General features: G+C 40.2%; 1 protein-coding gene across 1 annotated transcript in view; it reads left to right on the top strand.

The window, feature by feature from the left end:
- nbeaa (neurobeachin a) overlaps positions 1–25,934 on the top strand; it is an 85,310-nt gene that overhangs the window by 3,754 nt on the left and 55,622 nt on the right. The window contains 1 exon segment of the mRNA XM_034890339.1: positions 24,238–24,469. Within this exon segment, the coding sequence (XP_034746230.1) occupies positions 24,238–24,469 (232 nt within the window).

The raw sequence follows: 25,934 nt of genomic DNA, 5'->3' as shown, positions 1-25,934 counted from the left end.
GGTTGTGTCATCCCTTTAGAGGTCAGTGCTGTCTTTTCCCTGCACTGATGGTTCTGTTTGACATGATTTTTATGTTGGATATTGTAGGAAGCCAGGCGAGGAAGCATGTTTGTTGACCGAACGATGAGGGTTGAACTGTGATCTATCTCAACTGTTCCATTCTATTTCTATTTGAAGAATTGACAGGAATATTTGAAATGCCTCTACTGGCAGTTCTGTTCTTGCCTAAGTATGACAGTGCTGGCTGTGCTTATTTATAGACAGCGTTATCTAGCTGTGATGCTTTTTGGGGATCAAAATCGAGTGTTTGTCTGGCATAGAAAACGACACGCTCTGGCTCACCTTTGGTCTCCATGCCTTGTTCTTTGCTTTTCAGTCTCTCTTTCACCTTCCGTCTTGGTCAGATCTAATACCTTCTCGCTGTGTCAATCCCAACCTGAGCCCCTTTAGTGGTCTCACTGAGTCTCTGTTTGTAAACATCTCAATATTCGTGTCCACAAACTCCACAATCACCAAGGTCACCTGATACCTAGTCCACAGCCAGCAGAGTCGGAGTCAGCACAACACAGTCTGAACTCACACAGACCCAACAATTAAACCTACTCAGATGTCCATGTTGACATTCAGACCCAAATGCAGACACACACAGACACTTAGTGCCTAAGTATTTGCACACTTACAGTAGCAAGCAACCCATTCATGTTTCTCTTTTCTGAGGGATATACAAAAAGGAGAGTAAAACGTATATTAGGAGATAAAATAAGATAATGAGGAGAGTATAAGGAGATAGGAGGGCAGCCTTAGAAAAAACAATATTTCTATGTTTTGTAATGTGTTTAACACTGCTTGACCCTCTGTCTGGAGTGCAGTGACATTGCTGATTATACACAGATTACTAAAGGAATAGGTCACCCTATTTCAAAACTTATTATGTGACATGTTGTTTTGCCCTGAGGTGGCTTGGACCACCAGTGCAACATTCAGTTTGACTGTTTTCCAAGTTTGCCCTGTGGCTGCACACTCAGGGCAGAGGCTAACTGTTTTCCTGCACCACACTAATCTGCTTGCATGGCCATGCAGGGGAATAACAATGCGTCATTGTGTACTTGCACAGCCATGCAGATGACTCTCATAACAATCATCCCACTAACTAATAAATAATGTCTGGCCTTGCTAGTGTGTGTGGAGAATGATTGTTGATGGACTTCTGCATAAATACAATAGAGGTTTATTTGAAATTATCAGATTTTCAGTAATGGAACACAGAGTACATGCTAGGTTTTACTATAGCTATTGCACTAAAATGTGTGGTACAGAGCATCACTGTTTGATGTCAAGTGAATTGTGTTGGTGATATTATAGCCATCGCTTAATGCTCTATGTCACACCAGCTCTGCAGTGTTTCTGAAACTAACTGCCATTATGCAAAGAGGATGTTTCATCATGTTCTTGTGTTGCTTTTTGTGCATTTTGATGAACATATTTTAGGAAAGTTTTGTCTTACTATGAGCTTTTGCCTTCATCTCTCTCTCTGTGTTGAAGCTGCAGTGCCCTGTTTCCTGGTTTTTGTCTGGGTATTGTTGCTTTTGACGTAAACTTACTCAACTGATTTTACCGTGAGATCTGATTCAGTAGCTCACAGAATGAAATGCAGAGGCCAGTCAAGACTGCCAGTGAGTTCAGCGGTGGTCTAATTTGTCCATATATAATGTGTTCAAATGCCACATCTCACCCCTTTTTTACTGGGTGCACATGGATAGCCTACTATTTCAGTTAGTCTCCAATAATTCGGAAAACAACAGCTAACAGCCTAAACATAGTCAGAAAAAAATGAAATTATTGCTGCAACTAGCAATTATTTTCATTGATTAAAGTGACTACATGTAACTTGTAAATTTTTCTGAAAGTATGTAATGTTCCTACTGATATTGATACATGACCTGTAACAGCAAACAAGACTAACAGTGAAAATATTGCTGTTTTTAGATATTTTTTATGTATGCCTCTGCCCGGGTCAGATTTCCCCCAAAAAGTCACAAAATGATGTATGGCAGGTAGACATCGCTACAGTAACACATTCTGACGGGTCAGAGATTTTGGCTGAACACTAGAAAAGCCTGTGTTATTGGATCCAGCCAAGTCAAAGCAAGGGCTTTCTTTGTATTAGCCTAATTGAATTGTAACTTTATTTTAGAAGTTATCTGTTGTAGTTATGGCTGATGCTGGGGCAGGAAATTTCAGAAAAAAAAACAACTAAAAGCTAAAACCAAAAGTGAAAGAGGACTGGCAAAATCCAAGTCACACTCGGTCGGGTTTTCAGCTGATGGAGATAATTGTAAATTATTCAAAACCAACCACAAATTGGCCCGCAGGTATGTACTATGTCTATTTCATTCATTAATAAATTTAGATTTCGTGATGTGATCGTCAGTAGCAGACATTAAATTACGTCCCTTTTCCATTAAGCACAGACATTTTATTCCTTTCATTTTTTTTTATGTTGGCTTACTATTTTTTTTTTTCCTTGTCCCAATGTAATATTACTTGTCTAAAGCGTATATGGGTTTCATGAAATGTAAATCTAAGTTTTTACATTGGATGCTACAACAAACTCTAAATGCTTTGGTTTGTGACACAGTGTCAGTAATAATGTTACCCGGTTTAGCTCACGATACATCCGCACATACATGCACTTGAAATGCAACAATGACTCTCTGTCTGAGCAAAACAGTCATTGCAACTATACGACTTCCTGGTTAGGCTAACTCCTAGACCTTTACGACAGCAGGCGTGGTAAACACACTACCGCTTTTGTCCATAGGGACCGCTGAAATCAACACAAACTGAAAGTTACATATAGACACTTTAATCTACCAGCTGTTGTCTTGATAAATGGTTTAGTCTATAAGATGGGAGAAAATAGGCTAGAAAAAATTGTCCATCACAATTTCCTAAAACCTAATGTGACATCTTGTGTCAAATGGCCAACCAACATGCCAAAAGCCAAAACTATTCAGTTTACTGTCACATAAGACGAAGAAAAGCTTTGCATTTTTGCTTGAGGAATTACTGAAACAATTAACTAACTGAATTAACGTCTGTAAAGCAAAACTGCTGGTGTATTGTAACCTAGCTTCAGGCTAATGCTGCAGAAAAGAGAAGAAAATTGTTTTGGGTAACACTGAAATTCCAAGACAAAAAATGTCTTAGAAAGAGGATGCACATTTTGTTTTTACCAAGCGTTTTTCAGGCCGTTGCGAGATGCTGTTAGGGGTTATTTTAGGGAAAGATTAGCTGCTGTAATGCTGCAGAGAAGCTTAGTCAGTTTGTGCCTGGGGGCTGCAGCCAGTGAGCAACTGTGTTGGTGCTGACCCAAGGAACAAAATAACAAGTCGAAATGTTTTTATACGGGCTGCCACTTTAACGGCATGAACACACACACACACACACACACACACACACACACACACACACACACCTAATGCCTGTCTCTCCCTTTCTCTTACACACACTTATACATACATAGTGTGTGCTGTCGGAGAGTTTGAGGACAGAGGGTGTGGCTTCCACTGCAAGGTCATGATTGACTTTGTGATCTATCACACAGCTGGGTTCTCCTGACCCCTGCATCAGCCCGAGAGAGACAGAGAGCTAGAAACGGATGACATGGGAAGGATGCTCATCTTGACTGTAGAGAGAATGATAGCAGGAGAAAGATGGTAAACTAAAGGAAGAGAAATGATGAGAAGGATTCAGAAAGTTTAGAGGGGAATATGGAAAGTCTGTGATTGTCCTTGAGGTGCCCTTTACTTCTTGAGTGTACCAAAGGATGGTGTTCTGTGGGGGTCTGATGAGTTCCAGCCCCCCTGTGGAGCCTCATCTCGCTGTGTGTATCCCCTCTCCTCTGCTCCTGGTGATAGCGGAGTGAAATACAATAGGACCGGAAAAGACAGGAGTGCTTGCACACTTTTACATAAAGCACAAAGCCTGTTTGAGATACCGCCATTTTTGTATTATCAGAAGCTTGTGGGATGAGCCTCTGCTGGCTTGTTAGCGTGGTTAGCGTCCCTCTGTAAAAGGTGTGGCGACCACGCTCTGGCGTATGCTGGACAAATGTAGAAACCACTCCACTACCCCTTCCACCTTGTGACAAATTTCTAAGGAAAGAAAAAAAGCCAATTTATACTCCAAAATGTTAGGTTGTCCCTTAAACGAAAATCCCTGTTGTGCCAAAATCCTCTTACATGCAAAATTCTCCATTATGATCTTCGTCTTCTTCAATTAATGTTTTTAAGGTGTAGTGCTGATTCTTCATGGCTTCATTATAATTTCTATTTAACTTTTTTATACTTATGTTATCACATCATTGGTGTTTAAGCCTGATTTTTATGGGTGTGGGAGTAAGTTAAGCATCTGGGCTAAACCATTGACCGATCAGTGTCTAACAGCGCCTGATTTCTGCTCCACTTCTCTAAATTCCTCCTCATCCTTCTTTAGCTGCTATTTCCACATGCTGGGATTTATTCAGAGGATAAGCCACGTCAGATTTTGGGTGAGGGCACCTTCTGGAAAGGGGGGAGAAGACAGAAAAAAAATGTTCCATCCTTGCTTAACGACACCTTTTGTTACTTCTCTGTCGCTTCCTTTGTCTCTCCATTCTTTATCTTCTCTAAGTACATTTACTCCCTAACCCCTTGGTATAATCTTGTCCCTTGCTCCCTGAATCTCTGGTTGGATGAAGTGACTGGTGGATGAATCTGGGTGAGCCCTATTGTGAGGAGGTAATGGAGCTGTCTGCAGTGCAATTCCTCTCTGGTTCCTATTCTCCCCTCACTTTCTCCTTCCACTCATTTTTGACACATTACGAGGTAAAAAAGCCTGGAGGGAGACTATTTGCTGTTAACCACATATGTGCCGTACTGTAGCCATTGTAGGTGGGGAGTTGTAGAGAAGGACGGAGGGAGATGACAAAAGAAACTTTGACTCTTTTACTGTTTCATTTCAAGTATTTTATTTCCAGAATTCTTGCTTATTTGTCACTTCGGAAGAGAGTGAAATAAATGAATGGTGGAACTGAGTAGTGCAGTAGCTGCAATAGGCCTGCATGCTTCGGGAAAAAATAAGAATTTTTAAAAATAAAAACAACAACGATTTTTTAGCTTAGAATTGCTACCACGATTCTTTGCCACGATTTTTTTCTCACAAAGTGTAACGTTTATTGCACACATGAACCATGACAAAACAAAACAAATAGGCACTACCAAACATTTTTTTTGGCATGTTGCACAACACCACAAGCCTGTAAACATAGCGGCCTCAATAAAGAGTAGGGAGAGCATGGCAGCGCTTAGAGCACTTTAAAACCTATTTTATACAGTCTGTGTTTCAAACTCACAGAGGAAATTGATAGCATTTGAGATCCAGTCGTCTTGTAAAATTCAATGACAACCAAAGGCATTCAAAAATAAATAAATCAGGTCATTCAAAAATTAAATCATGAACCGGTTGAATCGAGATCGCGGTTTTATAACGATTAATTGTACAGGCCTAAGCTGCAATGACTATTTAAAGCTCCTCGTTTTCATATGAATTTACTGTATTGTATTTTGACCTGTCTGCTATGCAAAGAGTAGCACACGGTCTTTTCTAGTAGTGCTGTAACAACTCATTTAGCAATGTCCCAGAAATCGCCATAAGACGTCAGAAATTTATTTGTTTTACATTGCATTGGTCCGCCGCAAAAGTGGATTTAATGAATGAAACATTACTTTCCCATGCCAAGCATGTGCTTATTGCCAACTGCAGAACTATAAATGTAATCACTGTTAAACCATAACATTCATACCCCTGCTTGCTACTTTCTTTACGGCTTTCATCACAGGGATTTCATTATAAATCTACACTATTTTTTAATTAAACCTCTAATAATTATATTCACCGGTTTTGGTTGTATTCATTTACACTGACAATATACCTGGACATTTTAATAGGAGAAGTCTAAATAAATGTAAACAAATCTAGCCTTCTACTAGATGACCTCGTCTAGCATAGTTAAGGTCCTCCTTCTTGTTATATAATGAAAATACTGTATATATATATACTTTAAATAACAAACAAAAAATTGGTTATTAAAGTGTAATGTATTTTTATTTATTTCACTATAATGCCTAATACATTATTCATTTCTGCATTAATATCCATACAAAGGCTACAGGAAGCTTGTGCTCCTAATTATTCTTGTTTTCTTCCTCGATGCTCCTTATTGTTACACTATTATGTCTGGCTGGTTCATGCCATTGTGTCTGGCTCTTTTGTGTCCCCCCCCCCCCCAAACTGTGTGTGTGTGTGATTGTTGTGGAGAGGGTTGTGGCTGTCATTTCTATAGAATCTTCATATGACACATTTGGATCAAACACGCTGTTGAAACATGGTTTTGTTGCCATGTGTGCATCTGTTTGTATGCATGCGCGTGCGTGTGTGTGTGTGTGTGTTTTAGTCTAGCAACTCAACAATGCACTGATCTTCACATTATAAAAAGCTGCTTTGTTTGAATTACCTGGTGTTTGTGCACCGGTGGGTGAGTCCTAGAGAGTTGATAAATGAGTGTTCCAACTAACTCTCCTACACCTTCATCTGCACATTTTCTCTAACACACACACACACACACACACACACACACACGCACGCACGCACACACACACACACACACACACACACACACACACACACACACACACACACACACACACACACAAACACACACACTCTCGCTCTCTCTCGCTCTCTCTCCCTCTGCTGCCTTCCTTCTTGTAGCCCACATCATTGCCTGGCAGGGGTGATTTTATATTCATGCTGGCCTACTTCGCCTTTCTCCCTTGGCTCTACACACACACACACACACACACATCTGCATTACTGTGAAGTATGGCTAACTGTAGCTATTCATCATACTGCATACTGCAGTGGCTGAAGGTTGATTATAGCTAACTTTGTAGTGTGTGTGTGTTTGTGTAACTTCAGTAATTAACAACTACTTCTAATGTTATTTTATACCTTTAGCTTCTTCCTGCTACCCCCCCTGCAGCAAACAGTGTTAGTTGTTGTAACGTGTCATTTAACACTACATTAGACTGTTAAGGAGATCTACACTTGCTATCAAACCAAAACATTTTCTACTTTAGTTTCTTTGTGCTAACATCTGTATTCTGCACTGAGTGAACAATGGATGAGGGCTGCATGTCATCCCCATGAAATGGACTTTAACTAGTGAATGCAGATGAGCGCTACAATCCCTCAAGGAATTCATCTAAAATATCCACTTAATAAGTGGAAATAAGTAATGACAGAGATCTGTAGATGAAGAGGAGGGCTAAACAAGATTTTTTAAGCTTTCAAACAGGGATTCACAAGACAGCCCAGTTTGATAAGGGGAATGCCTTGGTTATGTTTGAAACACTCCACAGAAAACTACCGTAGTTAAGTAGACCAGACAGTGGCACATGATGCTGCTTTATTGTGTCCCTTCTCTGTGGATGTGATACTGCCTGGCTAGCACTGCGGCGGCATTTGTTTTAGCACACATTATAAAGACAGGTCTGTGTGCTCTGGTCCATGTCAGCAAGGGAAATAAGAACAGTATCCCAATCTACTCTGGAGTACTGAATTCTCATACTCATTCTGTATGAGTAGTGACTGTCATTCAGAAGTCAACCTTGAAAATTTAAGCACTCTGTGCCACCATTTGGCGCCATATTAAATATCTTTCATCCAGTAACCACATCTGTCTTAAACAGTTGACTGATTTGGACGTGAGATAACTTTCCAGAGGCAGGAAAAACAAGGTCAGAGACAGCATGCAGATTTATGCTACTGGCATCCAGTAAAGCCCATAACTGCATCATGCAAGGGAAGAAAGTTGTTATATCAACATCAAGTCTACAGCCACGCTTATGGCTGTTTGAGGCTGTACTTGTGCACAGTGGTGCATTAAGCTAAATGCTAACATCAGCATGCCGATGTGCTCATAGTGACAATGCTAACATGCTGATGCTAAGCAGGTGTAATGTTTGTCATGCAGGTATTTGACCATAAGTTGTGTTGAAGTAGAAAGTATTGAAGACATTTTGACCTGCGACACAAAGCATAAAACCATTTAATAAACTGACTTTACCCATCTGTTCTGGTATCAGTACACTGATGCAGGTTTTTACTTCTCCTGCCAGCACTTACCCACTCAGAAGTGCTGGTAGATGGAAGTGGAGGATGAGGTTTTGCAGCCAACAACTGGCAGTGGTGACTCACAGTATTACCTGTGCCGCCTCCTCTCCACATCATCCACACTGCTCCCCCCCCCCCGCCCCTTCCTAGACCGCTACAGCCAGGCTCTGATTCCAGGAAAACTATTATGTTAAAATACAGAATGTGAATGCAGAGAAGCGCACTCTTATTATCAAGCAAATATATGAATCCAAGTAGGTCTGGAGTCTGTGTTTGTTCATGTTAGCACAGGGTCACATGAACATTTTTGCTCATTTTCTGTTAAAGAATGGAGTAAATGAGTATTTGACTAATTTGCCATCACTGTTATGAATCATGCACACTTATTATTTAGATATTTTAACTTTATACCAATGGCTTTAGACATTATTCTATTGCTTACCAAAGAGACTTGATGGGTTTTCATATTATGCTCATTTTCAGGTTCATAATTGTATTTAGGGGTTGTACCAGAACAGGTTTTTGTGGTTACATTTTCAGAAAACACTATTTTTGTTGTACTGCACATTTCTGCAGCTCCACTTTTTACCCTGTGTGTTGAGCTCTTCTTCTATTCCATCTATGTTGGGAATCGCACATGCGCATTAGGTACCGCTAGCTTGTCAGTTGCAGAGTATGAGGGCGTGCCACGCTAGCAGCTAGGCGAGCATGTTACAAAGTGATGCACGTTCGTCACAGACGTAAATGCAGGACTACAACAGAGCTGTTTGGAGCAGTTTGGGAACAGTGTTTTCTCAGGAAGTGCACTTTGGGCTTTTTCACACTGTAAACCTATAACATGCCCAACAATTTTTACACAATTACACAATACAGGTAAGGGAAAGGCCAAAAAGCATAAAATTAGCACTTTAATATTCATGATTTATGATCTGGTCTATTTGTTTTTTCAGAGTTGACACCCTCTCTCCTACTCCCTCCAACTCCTATGGGTTTTCCTCTTCCTGATAATATTTTTAATATATCTTAATCCTGCAATCCTTTTTGAAATCAAATGTTTCTTTTCTTTTCTCTGTTTGGTCTTCTTAAAGATGAGCATGGGAGCTCTCAAGGCTGTGTGTGCATGCTGGCAATGGGCTGTGATATTAGAAAAGGATTTTGACCTTTTGATAGGAAACCTTTTTGTGTGAGTAAATTTGACATCCTATTACTATAATACTATTATAGTATACTAGTAGTATATATACACTATGTATACTATAATACAATTGTAGTTATTTTGAAATGTAATATTATTTGAATGGGATTAGACTGGAAGATAGTTGGTCTACCTTATTGGCCACTGATACCCAACTCAATGGCAACTGCGTTGGGCCGTTTAACTCTGATCACTTTACTAGCTCTCTTACCTAATGGGAATGAAACATCCTGTGATTAGTAATGTGTATTTCAGTCACTCGTCTGCTTTATGAATAATAGACTTGTGTTGCAGATGTGAAGCATTTGAGACTTACCTTAATCTCATCAGAGTTTCATAGTTTGTTGCAGTTGCAGCTAAATTTCTCTTAGCTTACTCATATCTATTAGTTATCCATTAGTATCCATGAAAATATCCTCCAGGATGATGGCACTATTTTTTGTAAATTATTCCACTGTAATGAGATAAAGTGTTATGTATTATGCATTAGATCCCCTAAGGGCATGCAAATAAGACAAACTTATCAGTGTAAAATCAGAAGGAGCTGATGAAAAAAAGATGGTTTCCTTATGTAAAAAGTTTGCATTGGTCAAAATATGCAAAATATTAAAATCTTAGTTGATCACCACAAATGCAAACTTCCAATGATTTCCTTTCTAGATTTACTTCCAAAGCACAAGCTTTTGACAACTGCTACACTCTTACTGCGGTGTCTGCGGTTCTTCAAACAACAGGAGCTTCAAACAGCACATCTTCACCACTGTCCACTGTGGAGGAAGAGTCTGAAGTAAAGCTGACACACTGACAGGCCCGGAGCACAGAAACACCTTGACAGAGAAGAAGTTGGTGCGGATTTTGTGCACTAAACTGTTTTCATCTAAATGTTTAAAATCATAATATGTTGACAGCCAAGTTTGGCTTTTTGTAGAGTATGTGTGTGGTCTTTTTGCAGAATAACATACATGCTCCACTAACTCCTCCAACCCTAATTTTTACATTTAGTGTGTGTACATGTGTGTGTCATTCCTAAACCTTTCTTACGATGATGGATTACTGAGACTCATTGACGCTGTTTGCTGCCTGTCTTATCCTCCATCAGCTGTGGCTTAATGGAACAGTACTCTCCATTGTTTCAGTGAATGGTAAACACTTCTACACATTGTGTGTGTGTGCGGGTGCTTACACTCTTGCATGGAGACAGCCTATCTGCTAAAGCACATACACTTCACCAAACCAAACACACCAAATAGTGATGCTGAATTGCCACCAGACCGGCCTGAGATGGGAAGTCAGGAAGAACAAGGAGGTATTTGTGACTTGTTACTCTCAGTTACACTTCCTAGTCTCTATTTTCATCTGTGAGGTGTAAGCAACAAGCAGGATGCCCTGTAGGACTTCACATCCTGTCAGCTTCTTTGAAAAGAGGACATTTGAGTCGAGTCAGAAGATAAGCCGCGGAGGTCTTGTTAAAGTACCAAATCTCAGCCTTGAGTCCTTCCTTCTTACGCTCCCATGACATAATACGCAAGGGTGCCCTCATTACCGCCTGTCTTGAGGAAAAAAATAAAAAGAGAGGAAAATTAAATTGCCTCTTGTCCTTGACAGAATGTGCTTTTTGGTAGTAGAATAGGACAAAAAAACAACAACTCTAAAAGACCTCAGATTAACACCCCACCAACACCTTATGTCTTCTTTCTGCCATCTCTCCATTTGGTAAAATTCAATAGCATGTCTCATTTGAGTCCGTCGGCCTCTCAGTCATCACCGCTACTTGATGCTATTTTCTTCCTGCCTCCTAGTTTTTCTTTGTGCTCTCTCTCTCTCTTTCTCTCTCCCTCTCTCTCTCTCTTGCTCTCCTCTCCTCTTGACCTCCTGAGACAAGTTGCCTTTGCTCGTTTTCTATTAAACCATAAGTCTTGAGGTCTTAACACATACTTTATGATACTGGTCTGGTAAGGCCCAGGCATCTCCATGACAGAGGGCAGGTGTTCCCTTGCTACCGTAGCTTTTAGATATTCTCTTAATCCGTCTGGTTGAGTTATCCGTTTTAAGTGTTGAATTACAAAGGTCATTTCCTAGCAAGTTGTGAGTCTGGAGTATTTTGTTATATAATGTTGTTAAAATTCTGAAATGGTTTTCCTTTGATTTTAGGTAGATGAAGTTTGACTTTGTACAGAAGTGTTTCCAGTCTTATTTGATCAACCACAATAGCTACCACTACTGACACATGCGTCCCATATTTTGTATGTTTTTTTATTTGTCCTGTTCAGGCCTTCCTTTTGTTGTCTTTTCCTGGATAGGACCCTACTAATACTTTGCAACACTGGATGAACTGCAAAAAACTGAAAAAAAGCCTAAAGCTTGACATTGTGTTGTATAAAGGATGTAAATTTATTCATGAGAAAGTGCGATGGATTATTATTTCAGCTGGGAGGCATGATTCTAAGCAGATCTCCAACACTCCTAGTCTCAGACACATACTTTTTGTCACTACATTTAAATTCAAAATTGATTTTTTTTTTTCATACATTGAATACAAATTCAAATCTCCAACCCTCTCCTGGTTAAAGAAAATTGCAGAAATTAGCTTTTAAGGGGAGACATTCTAAATCCAGATCACTACCAACATCTACTATGTCAGTTGTTCATTGGCTCACAAGGTGTCTGTCCTTCAAATTTAATAGAAATCTGGAAATATATGTTTTAGATATACTGTTGACAGACAGACAAACTACTTACCAGACATAGTGCAAAATGCCAAACTTTGAACAACATATTTGTTTGTGTATTTGGTAGCATTAATCTCTATAATGTTTTTTCATTTGTAGTCGACAGATTTATTCACTCTTGACACCTTTTAGCTGTAATGTCTGCCAAACCTTCCAACATGATGCAAATGAAACTCGCCATAAAATATGAGGTTTTATACAGATGTTCAGATGCTGGTCGTCATCTGGTTTGTGAATCTATAAACACTGTGCATAATAACCTGTGTGAGAGTACTACGTGCTGTTTTGTAAGACAAAAAGAAAACTTGTTTGTTGCCCGTGTGACAAGGCTTATTGCGAGATTCGTTACTAAGCCTCTTTGGCCAATCAGGTGGCAGACATTTTAAACTGCAGTTGGATGAAGTCAGAGTTGTGATCACCTGGCTGTGATCCTCAATCCCGTATGTTTCTGACCTGGATTTATTTCTGAGAATAAGAATATTGGCCATGAACAGTATGGTTCTGTTTTGTTTTGGAGCTTACCATCAGCAGAGCTCTTGCGGCTTTGGATTTCATGTCAAAACCATATTTTGCTGTCACAGACTTTCAGTCCTTGGAAATATTGACTGTATTAATACAGCAATTAGTACAGATGCAGTTTCAGCTGTTTGTCAATGAACTTAGCAGCCCTAAAGATTTTTACTGTATCTTCTTTCCGTAGCTAACTGTCAGCACAGAGCAGGAGCTGTCCGTTGTGCTGAAAATAGTCTGCTGTAATTGTCTGTCTGCTTTGTCTATCTGTCATTTCTTTCTGCCTTCCTGACTAAACATTCACACCGTTACTGTTGCTGCGCATTTCCTTTCTGCCCTGTTTGTGACGTCTGGCCTCACTTTCTTGCAGTTTCCCTTTCCTTGCTTGATCTCTTCCTCTTTGCCATTCCTCTGTTCTCGTTTTCTTCTCAGCTCTTATTAAAGCTCATCTCACTCCAGCAAACAAACTTTTGTACTTTTTACAAGCTGTCATGTGTCAGCTTGGGAGCTGTGGTTCGTTCAAGTTTCTTCACAAATCTGCTCCAGATTTCGTCCTCAGCCCCAATCAATACTGTCAGGAGAAAATGTTTGTGTGAGTGCTAATGAAGTTGGACCTCATTAATTATTGGATTCTTTTGAGAAGATTGTGTGTATCCGTTCACTTTTCTCACTTTTTCTTAGTCGCCCCTTTATGTGTTTATATGTTGCAGCTATGTACATGTATGAGTGTGTTAGTGACGTACTAAGTGAGATTGTATGTGCGAATGACTAAGACCTTTTTGCAATGAATTGTTTAATAGACTGTTGCTCCTCTTTGAATGCACAGTATGTGTTGTGGCAAATTTTTTGAAGTGTGTGCGAGGGTTCGTGCACATTTGTGTGTATGTGTGTGTACAGTATGTTTTAAGCTTGCACTTGACAAGCTTTGAGTCATATGGTGGAGGCGGGAAAAGGCACACTGAACTGGTCTGGAGAGAGCTGGAGTCTTTGATAAAGACCGATCACAGCAGGTATTACTGTCTTATCTCAACTTCTATCCAACTCTTCCTCTTTGGTTTCTGGCAGTGCTAATACAAACTGACAAGCCAATACATGGGAACGCTCAATAGCTTTGCTTTTCTTTGATGTATGTACAGACTCATATTTATGGTTATTTAGTGGAAACTGTGCCCAGGGTACAGCTCTTGGCACTGAGACCACAATGCTCTGTGTATTTAATCTAATAGAACTGCAAAGCGTACAGTTATTTGCTTAATTGGAGGTAGCAGTTGCTTGATTGGAATTGTCACTTTCCCTGCTCAGTGCCCTTCACAGGATCACACTAGCAGATTGGAAACATGCTTTTGTTGCCCTAGGACCACAACATTCATGCATACACGACTTTATTCCATATGCCAAATTAAGCCCTGAAATGGTACAAGCCGGAATAGCAAATTTTTTGTTCAATGCATCATGGCTTATATAGTACATGGAACTTATTTTTTAGCACATCTAAACTGACTATATTTTACATCCATAATCAATTAATTTGCCACACAATCTCAAATTTAGTTCCCTGAGCTTTTACAAATTGATGTATAAATTGATTGCCAACTATGATAATTTCTGATGATGTATTAAATTCACTGTATTTAAAAAAATATATATATTTTATTAACTTTTTATTATTGTATGTATTAATGCAAACCACCAATATCCATGCATTCTATAGCTTTGGGTTTGCTTTACACCATAGTTAGTTGCAGTCATTTTCAATCCAGATTTTGCTCCGTACAAATGAAGACATTGAAGACCCTCATCCAGGCCTGCTAGATCTTAAATGCACACATGCAGGGAGAGGAGACAATGTACAAATGTTACAAGTTAGGCTATCAAACTGACGTAGTGAAGGGACTTAATTTAGCATGCTAGTATGCTAACATATGCTAATTAGCATCAAACAAAGTACTGCTGATGTTGATGGGAATGTTTGTTTTGCAGGTATTGGTCAAAAACGCATGTGTCGGAAGTTTTTACAATTCATCCTGAAGAGAACATGAGTATCTGTGCCAAATTTCAAGGCAATTTTTCCATTACCTTTCAATGTTAAACTGTTTTATGCAGTCTATGCATGAGACTCTGAACCAAAAATGTCAACCTTTTGATGGCGCTGGATTCTAGTGGCCATTGGAAATGTCAGGAGGGCCAGGGCATTAAAACATTCAGTATTTATTGTCTGGGGACAGACAATAAATATGACCAGCTGTGCTACATTTCATGATAATCCAATAAAATAGTTTTTTTTTTGATATTTCAACCACAGTGGTGGACAGACATTTAGCAGAGCAATTATTGCAGTTTGGTATATTATGCATAATCTAGACATACTGTGCATGTGCAGTACCTAGTTATAGCCGACTTCCTGCAAATCTTAACTGACACAGTGGATTGTTTGGTGTCAGATTTTGCTTCAATCATATAACTTCATGTCACTGAGAATACATTATTGCCTTAAGGGATTTGTATCATCACAGTTGTTTTGTAGTATGTCTGGCAGACTCAAGACTTATGTTCTTATGTCACCTAATGTTAATATTGTGACTCAAAATAGCTAGGTCGTTCAGAGAATTGACTGAGATATTATTAGACAGCATAATGAAATTTCACCATTACAAACATTTGACCATAGCATTTAAACACACACACACACACACACACACACCAGTCCTGGCCTTAACCACGGTTTGGATTTTTGTAATCGTATTTTTGCAGCTTTTGATGTGCTGAAACCTTGTTTTTCTCTGCGTACCACCTAAAACTGCTCTGCTATGATTTCTGCAGCACACTTGACTTCTCTCTCCCTCTAAATCTAAGGTAAAAGCCCTACACTTCATGCATAACATCTCTTAGACATTCCATACGCCCATGGCTGATAATGTTTATTTTGCTGACTGGCCGTGTGTGTGTGTTCAGTGTGTAATTGTGAGGTTGTTGCTCTGAACAGGGTGTCATAAGTGGGGGCTATGTGTCATCCCATCTGCCATCTGTGCAGACACTGGTACAAAGGCCCATGGGTAATGCAGTCCAGGGGACTCCCCCCCTCCTTCCTCTGTGTCTGGAGGCAACAGTCAGTCAACGTGTCATTGGTGATTACAATCATAGAGGCCGTTGCAGAGACGCATATGCTGCCCTTTTCCACTGCTACTTTTCTTCTCTACTGCTCTCCTAATTTTTCTATTCACCGCAATTTTCCAGAGTTATTAACCCAGGGCTTCAACTAATCCTTTATTGTTATTTTCCATTTATCCATTATAATATTGGTATAAAAAAAAAGACCATGAAAAATTTGCACCAAAGATATTCCCATTATTATCATGTAACACAATACAAAGTAGCAAAAAAAAAAGAAAATGAACCCAGCAAATGTTTGGCAGTTTCCATGACAAATTACCTAAATCATCATTTGATTATTTTACGTGGATTAGAGTTTTTTTCGATAGCTAAACAACATGCAAAACTCTAACCACCTTCTGCACAGCAGCAGTTCATGACCACACTCTAGTTTAACACTGAATTTACTAAGTAGCTGCCTTGTTTTAGACTTGTTAGTGATCACATACTCTATTTATAGGGGAAACTCAGTAAAACATTTTTATTTTGTTTTATTAAGAATGAAACAATTAGCCTATACATTGTACAATTAAAGAGATACAGTTAACAGGGAAAAGAGCAAAGATACCAATATGTCCTGGTATAATGTCTTAGCTTAGAAAGCAATAAAAAACACATTATTTGTATTTAGAGATTTAGAGATGCAGATGCATGGCAAGAGAGGACATCCAATGTGATGATGAAGACGTGGAGCTGGAAAGAGGCAGGATTAGCCTCACGATTTCCCATTACTATTACATACCTTTGTAACAGTTTTTCCGTAATTACGTAAATTACTACAGAAAAAATATATATCTAGGCAGACTGCTGATTTTCATTCCTTCTTGTTTACCTAAAACTGAGTGTTACCTTGATTGTTTGGCTGCACTGAGCCTGGTTTGAGATGTAAGAGTTGTGTTGTTTGGAATGAGTTTTGCAGGTGATCTGTTTATCTGTTCAGCTCAGGTGAATGTTGGTAGTGCAGACTGTAGTTAGAGTTTTGCACACGTGGCTTCAGACGTGACCACAATCAATTAGCAACAAAAAACAACTAAATAATCACGTAAAAACAGTAGAGTCATCAATCAACCAATTTCAGTGCCTCAATGACTCTCGCTAAAACAGATTTTGCCAATATATATATATTTTTAACTCTAAATATTCTTGTCACTCTTGCCAGTGAGCCCACATAAATCCTCACACTAAAGCCTTGGAAAAGAGGAGATGTTTACCCTAAATATATGAATCTGAGCCAGTGATAGAAATAAATGCTGCTTTTATCAAGGCTGTTTACCAAAAGAAGTCATGCAGAAAACCAAATGTGGATTATTGAGTATTTAGTGGCCATTTTAGCCCCAGTGTATTCCATATCTTTTTAGAGATTTGCTAGGGTCATCATCAAAGCACTAAGGCCATCCGCTGTAAGGCTGTGGGCAATAAACTCGCTCTGCCACACTGATAAGAAAGCACAATAGCATCCAGCCGCCGTCTCGTCCTCATTGTCTTTTTTGCTCAATCTCTCATGTGCGCTCTCTCAAACACACACACTTTCTCATCACTGTTTTCTCTTCTTCCAATCGGCTTCCTCCCGCAATAGGGCGTTCAATTTCTTGTTTGCTTTTCTCCCTCTCTCTCCTTCAATTTTGCTCTCCTGCGCTCTGTTGAGCCCTCTTGGCGAAGCGTTAAGTGCATAATCTGTGATCTCATGTCTAGATGGGCCTCTCGTCTCCTCACTCGCTCAGCACACAAAGGGACTGAATAGCCGCGGCTCACTCACGGGACACAAATGAGTAATGAGCCACACACACACAAACACTCACCTAACAAACATATACACATGCACGCACCTCTCCAGCTCACCCTCAGGGGCTTTGAAGTTGCATATTGATGATGCCAGCTCCAGCTGAATGTGCAGAGGCAGATGAGGTGGCTATTGACCATCCACTCGCCTCTCTGACCTGTCATCTCTGACAGCCGTAATGAGCAACAGGTGCCTCTTTTGCCAGGTTTGGCCTTGAGAGTCATCCAATATTCAACAGTAGTAATCAGCCAGCGTAATGGCTCGTTTGATGTACCATCACAGCACTACATAATGGACTGCGGTGGATCTGAGTGAGATCGTTTTCAATTAAACAATGAGGATTTTAATTAATGTAGCACCTTTCAAAATACAATAATAATATAAAGTCGGAAAGTGGCATTTAAAGGCTAAAACTAATGAGGTTTAAACCAGTAGTATGAATAAAGAGCAATAGATAAAGAAAACTAATAAGCATGTGGGTCATTTTAAAATCTGCAAGATCATAAATTGTAGAAAACCAATGATAAAACACCATGGTAAAAATATTTATTTTTGCATAGAGCAAGATTGCTGGTCAAATAAGAGATAACCTGTGTTTTCAATGTAAGAAATAGTCCATTTTCATTGAAGAAATGCAACACGTCACAGTGGAAAAGCACAGGTGAAAATAAAAAAAAATGAATCATGGTTTAATATTGTTCTTGTTGGCTCACTGTCGCACTGTCATGTCTTACTGGGATTATTCAGCAAAACTGAGCAGTCTTTATTTTTTTTATTATTTTTTTTAACTGAGCCATTTTTAGTAACACCTGTGATTGCTCCTATTATGACAAGTCAAAAACGCCCGCTATGACTAAGGCCTATATTCCTGAATCAGACAGCATTTTTCAATTTTCAATATTTTTGGATGTATTATTTTATTTTCTATTGCTCTCTGAGACGGGTCAGGATTATCACACTAAATTACACTAAACCACGAAAGGGGAACTAATCACTTTCCTCTTGCAAAAGCAAATGCATACGGTGGCTTTGGTATAGCATTACCAAACCGCTCAGTTGATGGTTGGGCAAACAAAGTGTCCAACTGTCAACATTAGTTTCTCTTAACTGTGGCCACAATCTTACCCTGATCTTAACCAAGTCGTTTCAGTTGCTTGAGAGACAAACCTACAAGTAGCTTTAATTAAGAAATGTGTAAAATTATAATGTAAAAACAATGTGACAATCTGAAAAGGGTTGTTCGTAGTGATGAATCTACAGAGAATCATCACCTGAATCTGCAACTTCCCTCAGTTTTACGGAGCTTTATATAGATTTTCAGCTCATTTTGAAGCCCACACCTTAATTGTTTTGATTCACTCTCACTGCTGTCATAGTGTTGTTTTCAGTCACGGCAGGCTACTTTTTTCAGCAGAAAAGCTCTAAAAACCCACAGTACACTACTTACTCAACATCAAAGGGCAAACGAACAAAGTCAGTGACTATCTGGTAAACTTAGTGGAGCATTTAGCAGCTAAAAAGCCAGATATTTCCCTTTAAGAGTCGGTAGAGACCGGAAATAGAGTGAATATTGGTAATGTTGCTTTGTAACTGCTGGATTTTTAAATAAGCAACTGTTTGCCAACAAGTTTGCGATAATAACTTAAAAGATGATGATGTCAACGTTGTCATCGCGGCTGTTTTCCGCTGCCCCTTGGTGGCCAAAAGATCATATATTGCAGGTTTAACCACAGTTCAGGGGGCAGATTTGACAATGCTAACATTGTGACAGTGAGTCAGCATACACAATACCAGGACCCTGAAAGGAAAGCAGCGAAATGGAATTTAGCCATCATATGTTTTATATCTACACAGTCAGAATGTCTTCAGGGAAAAAGGGCCATTGCCCCCGGAGTGACTGAGGACTTTTTCTGAGCAGCGTGGCTGGTGAGAAAGGGTCAGATGGACAGAGGGAGTGTTTGTTTTACCAACCTCTTGCATGATCTGGTTTTTGGCTGGACCAGGGGCCTGCTCATATAAGCTCTTTGTGGTGCGAAGACGGTCCTGGCACTGACCCCCACCCTACTCAAACTCCCACCTCACCGACACAAGCAGAGTGATGCCAGCTTCCTTCAGGGTCTGAATAAGCAGCACTGCAAAGCTGGGCAGAATTAGAAATCACAAGGAGGAAAGATATCACTCTGTGACCCAACTAACAGCGGCACATGGCCGCCCACCAAGAGTCTGGGTTTTTCCGAGGTTTTCTGCCTGTAAAGGAAGTTTTTCCCTGCCACTGTTGCACCAAATGCTTGCTCTTAGGGGGATTGTTGGGTCTTTGTAAATGTAATGTGGAATAGACCTACTCTCTGTTAAGGGTCCTGAGATAACTCCTGTTGTGATTTGACACTATAAATAAAATTGAAATGAACTAACTTTCAGTGTGCAAGAACAGAATCCATATTTTACACAAAATACCTAAGGCATAAAAAAACTTGAAGAGTAACATCTATCGGAGAGTGAAAATGTAAGCGGTATCCACTGTACAATACAAGTAGATTAGTCATCGGGGATAAATCCAGTGGATGATATGCTCATTGCTTACATTTCAGACTGTTATGGAAAGTGTTTCAGGGTCAATAACGACACATGCAATGCTCTAAAGCATGAAATAAAGTTTCCTCTCTGGTCACAATACAAGGGGAATGTTATATTCAATAACATGCAATCTTGAATGTGTTTTGTTTATTTCCAGTGTTCAGTGCACAACTGCACATTGTATATACAGGAGGCGTATAACATGAAGACAAATGTATATGCATCAGCACAAACACACTCCAACCTTGAGTGTGTACCTGTCTAATGTTTATTTAACCCAGTGGAACATTGATCGTGGGAAAGAGGTTGTTACTTCCCTTAGCAACTGCTTGACGTTTTTGTGTGAATGGAACATACAGACACAAGCAGTACTTGGGGAGCAATCATTGTCATAGTGCTGCCAAAACAAATGCCTTCGACCAGTTGCCAAGAAGACAGTCAGGTCAGTGCTCACATTGCATTAGAAGAGAGAGGGGGTGGCACTGCCAAGCCCGTTTACCCTAAGGCGAGTGGCATAATGTGGCTCTCTGTTTAGTATGTGTCTGTGTCCTTCAACCATCACGGTATGTCTCGGGGTAGTAAAGGCCTCTTGTGTGTGCTCGTTGATGTGGTTTTATACGCAAAGACGAGAGGTATGAACTTACATTGTGGAGACACGTGGTTGGGTAAAGGAAAAGATCAGAGGTTACGAGTGTTTATGCAAAACACGCATGTTCCCTCATAAAACTAATTAGTGATCTTTTGTCCGTGTGCATAGCAGGGACAATGATGGTGCTTGAGTGCGCTCAAGTGTGCTCAAGCTGCTTGTGATCAACCTTATTGCCATCTAGTCAGCATGTTTATTTATACATCAATTAAAAGCCTCACTCGAGCAAATAATGGGCGTGGAAATGCTTAAGCATCTATCATTTTTATGGAAGCCACATGAAATGGAGGACATCTATTTGATGTGAGCGTGATTGAAGAACATTTCCTCCCACACCCTTTCTTTTTTCCATCTCTTTCTGTCTGACTGTCCTTGCCTTTTCAAGTCACCTGATGTTCTTGGTCCAGGAGGAGGCTCTAGGCAGGGTCACCCAGGCTTTAGTTTCCTTTCCAGATGTTGCTTCTGGTAGAGGAGAGATAATAGTTATCTAGGCGCTTCCTTTTTTTCCTCTTCCTGTGTTTCCTACGTTCGCCCTCTTTTTTCTCTGTCTTGTTGGTCACGAGACACAATTTGTTGCCGTTGTTTGCATCACCCTCCTCATCTTGCAGTGATGCTCTGTACACGGGTGGTAAGTGTGAGCATTGAGAGATTATGCTTGTGCTTACACATGTGTAGATATATCCCCTGGGGATGTGTGTGTTTCTGTATTCAGGTTGCTGTGAGCGAGTTTCTAACACTATCCTTGCAGTCCCCCCTTAAGCTTCTGCTGCGCGGTATATCGAGCACCTTCAGAATGGCAGGTTATGTAGATGGTGTAGGACGCAGTATTCCCCAGCGTGTTCTATAATTGGGAACCTCAGAGGAGAGGGGAAAATTCGATGTGGGATAAATTAATTCTTCTCCCTTTTATTCCATGCCTTGTTCAGAGGTCCTCTCTAATCTATGCTAGTGCGTTGGCTGAGTGCACTGGATCAATTCAATTCAGAGAGAGAGAGAGAGAGAAAGAGAGAGAGAGAGATATAGGCACGGAATGAAAGTGAGAAATTAGAGGCAGTTAGTCCGTCTGAAGAGAGGGAAAGAATGAAGAGCAGGTAGAAGAATAAGGAGATCGTTCGTTTGAAGAGGAGGCCCTAAGTATAAAAACTTAACCTGGTAAAAGGTTGGATTAGTCAAACTTAAAGCAAGAAAAGAGCCACGGCCCATAAAGCCTAATAATAATAACGTTAAATGTCTTACTGGGGCTGAGACCAAGTCTGTCAATGGGCCAACATGGAATAAATGCTGCTGTTGCTAGTTCTTGCTGCAGCTAATGTTCCATTTTATGTCAATATTGTAAAATATGGCCCTATTGGAGATCCTTTGCCCTCAATGTTGTTTTATTGCAAGGTGTTCCAGCACCATTAGGGTTGGGGTCAGTTTTATTTCAGTTAAATCCAAACATCTTCAGTTTATTTTAAGCAAGACCACAGACAGGTTTCCATCCTAATTTAGCACACATCTTAACAGAAAAAACACAAATGAATGTGCATTTTCATCTACTTCATCAACTATCGTTCTTCTGTGAGTTGAGCACATAGAGATAAAAGGCTGATGGTGCAAATCCTCCAATTGGGTGCCATAAAATCATTGCAGAAGAAGAGGGTCCAATGAGATAATGTAACTAAAAGAGCTCCAGTTCATTGAAAAACAATGTGGAAAATATGATGGGAATGTTGCATTTATATTTATTTCAGGAGCTTGAGTTACAACATGCTTCATGTACCAAATGTTGTATTTGCTGAGTCACTTTCCCCTTATCACATACTGGGTTTTATCAACTTCATCAATTTCTTTAAAGTTTAAAACATTTTTTGTGATATTTGGATTTGGTTCTTCTGGTTTGCTCTGAAAAATGCATTTGATGGAAATACAGTTTATTAACTGAACAGCATCCTGAAATGACAATTATGGAATAATGCTTACCTAGTCTAACAGTAGCACAAGTGGGACAGATTCATAAAGTCAGTGAGCTGAATCAGAAATGTAAATTTTTTTAGCTAAAGTGTAGCTTACATTGACCACTATAGGATAGATAGATAGATAGATGTTTATTGATCCCAAGAAAAATGGGAAATTCATTTTTGGTATGATAAGCTACTTATCATACCAGACAAAGAGAGGTTGTAGCTGCAAAATGTGTGTGTGTGTGTGTGTGTGTGTGTGTGTGTGCATCACATTGTAGCAAATAAGGACATTCATTTTATCGTATATAGAATTGTAAAATTTATTTGAAAAAATATCCTCAAGTCAAGGTAATTGCTAGCTTTTTTCAGAGCTTTCAACCAAGTAATGGTTTTCGTCAGCGGATGGAGTTTACTCAGTTGTCATGGAGATGGCTCAGTTGTTGATGTTCAAGCCAACAATGGATCCCCCTGTTATGCAATAAATTAGATTAAAACCATAGAAATAATCTCATCATCTCACTAAAATACGAGATATGCACAGACAATATTGTTGAATGAATTCCCGGCTCTAGTTATGGTATTTTCTTTTGTTTGAAGGCTGTTTAACCATATACAGAATGAATTATCGAGAATGAACCCTTTCATATAGTACACAATAAAGATTAACTTTTAATATCTGACTGGATGCAAATTGAACCTGTCACTGGACTAACAACACTCACTCTCACGTTCTTTCAGATGACAGGGCACTGCTCTGCCCTTCTCATCTCATTGTTATCCATCACTTTTATTCTCTCTGCCTTTGCAAAGACAATAGTCACAGTCCGGTGTTGTTAGTTTATTTCTTTCCTAATCTTTCGTTTGCTGGCTTCTCACAACCTATTGCACTTTTCTGTTCCATTTGATTTAATAACTTCAATGGTGGCCTCTTAGCTTGTTGGTTGCCGTGTCCACCATTTCCGCAGCTGTGTGTGTTCGGATGGTTATGTGTGTATCTGAAGTAGTAGAGTGGGCCATTTTTATGCCTGCTGTATTTTGAGAGGGAGGAGAGTGCTGCGTTCCCCACATTAGAGAGAGAGCAGACGTGTGTGTGTGTGTGTGTGTGTGTGTGTGTGTGTGTGTGTGTTTGCGTGTGTGTGTGTGTGTGTGTGTGTGTGTGTGTGTGTGTGTGTGTGTGTACAGATCAAGGACATTTATTTGTTGCAGTATGTGCAGCCCCTGGCAGAAGAATGCTTTCCTAACCACAATCAGCATCCATCAGATGCCGGGTTTACCTCTCCTACAGACAAAAGGTTAAATGCTTTACTAAATCATTCTCTCTTGTTGTTCTCTCTCTCCTCCCACTTGCTTCATCACCCCTCCCCCTCTTTTTCCTTCCCTCCATTCTAACACTTTCACTATGCACCTTCCATTGGTTCCCTACCCTTTCCTGCCTCCCCTTTCCGGTCTCCTTCCTCCTCTTCCCTCTCTCTCTTTCCCTCACCCTCCTCCAGCTGGTGGGCGGCGAGTTTGACCTGGAGATGAACTTCATCATCCAGGAAGCTGAGAGCATCGGCTGCATGGTGGAGTTGCTGTCCCACTGTGAGGTGACGTGCCAGGCGGAGATCTGGAGCATGTTCACAGCCATCCTCCGCAAGAGCGTGCGCAACCTGCAGACCAGCACCGAGGTCGGCCTAATCCAGCAGGTGTTGCTCAAGATGAGCACTGTGGACGACATGATCGCAGGTGAAGCCACTGTCCATCTGTGTACATATAACGCACAATGACAGAAATAAAATATGGAGGGGTCACCTGTTAAAATCAATATCAATATTTTTCTTCAATATTAATATACTGATATGGCAAATGTGTACACAGTCACACATGAAATTATTACACTTCAACTTTTAACCTATTTAAAACAAAAACTAAATGTGCTGTATTTATATAGCGCTTTTCCAGTTTTAACAACTGCTCAAAGCGCTTTTACATCTACAGGAAACATTCACCATTCAGACACATTCATACACTGTGGCCGGGGCTGCCGTACAAGGTGCCACCTGCTCAACAGATAAACATTCACACACGGATGCGCAGCACCGGGGGCAACTCTGGGTTCAGTGTCTTGCCCAGGGACGCTTCGACAATGACTGCAGGGGCGGGGATCGAACCACCAACCTTCCGATTGGCAGGCAACCGCTCTACCACTGAGCCACAGCCGCCGCTACTGAGCCACAGCCGCCCCTCAAGTTGGCCAAACAACTGTAATAACGTAGGGAGAAAAGAGTAAAAAGCCACATGCCATGTTAAAAACATAGCATGTCATGAAACTGAAGCTGAAGCTTGAAGCTGCTTCAGATTGAGAAGTAATTATCTCAGGTTCTTCCTGGATAACATACTGTTACTTTTGCATGTGTGCTTGCATGTTTGCCCTGCAGTCAGTCATCCATTGCAACCCGCTGGTGCAGCAGAGGCGGAGTAATGACCTCAGTATGTTTCTGTGTGTGCCGCGATTTGAACAGAGGGATTGATTGCAAAAGGGAACATTCACAGCCGTCTCTTTACATGATCATGTTGACCTTGACTTCCCTTTAATGATGGCTTGGCATGCGTGTCCTCTCCTTCCCTCCCCCTCAGTGTCCTCTCTGTCTTACCTACCGCCGCAGGATCATGTGCTTTATAACTTCTAGGACTTATTACTGCTCACCACAGCAGAGCATACGCTGCTTTAATCAATTTAATGCCAATTCTCTCACACTTCCTTCTGAACCATGATTCTAACACTTTTTAAAATGACCTACATGGAATTGTGCAAAATTCAGAGCTTAGGGGTTTGGAATGTAGGACATGTGTATTTTCCTCTCATGCCAAGCACCTCAATCAGCTAGCCTTCTGCTGTATTCCCTATCACTGGGCTCTGGCTAATGCAATATTGTGGGAAGACTCTTCAAACTTAGCAGGACTAATGGGAGAGAAGAGCCTTTGTAAACAGATTGCCTCAATCTGAGAGGGTTGTGCTATACCACTGATTTGTTTCTGGTGAAAGTGAAAGCCAATGTGAAGGTTATTTTGACCAAACAAAAGCGTACAAACATGAGAATGGTATCCATCTCTATCTAATTCTCACCAAATAAGCATATACACTCACCGGCCACTTTATTAGGTACACCTGTCCAACTGCTCGTTAACACTTAATTTCTAAGCAGCCAAT

This window comes from Etheostoma cragini, chromosome 13, assembly GCF_013103735.1.
Source record: "Etheostoma cragini isolate CJK2018 chromosome 13, CSU_Ecrag_1.0, whole genome shotgun sequence".
Taxonomy (NCBI): domain Eukaryota; kingdom Metazoa; phylum Chordata; class Actinopteri; order Perciformes; family Percidae; genus Etheostoma; species Etheostoma cragini.
The sequence above is the reverse complement of the archived record's forward strand: the minus strand, read 5'-3'. Positions and strand labels throughout refer to the sequence as shown.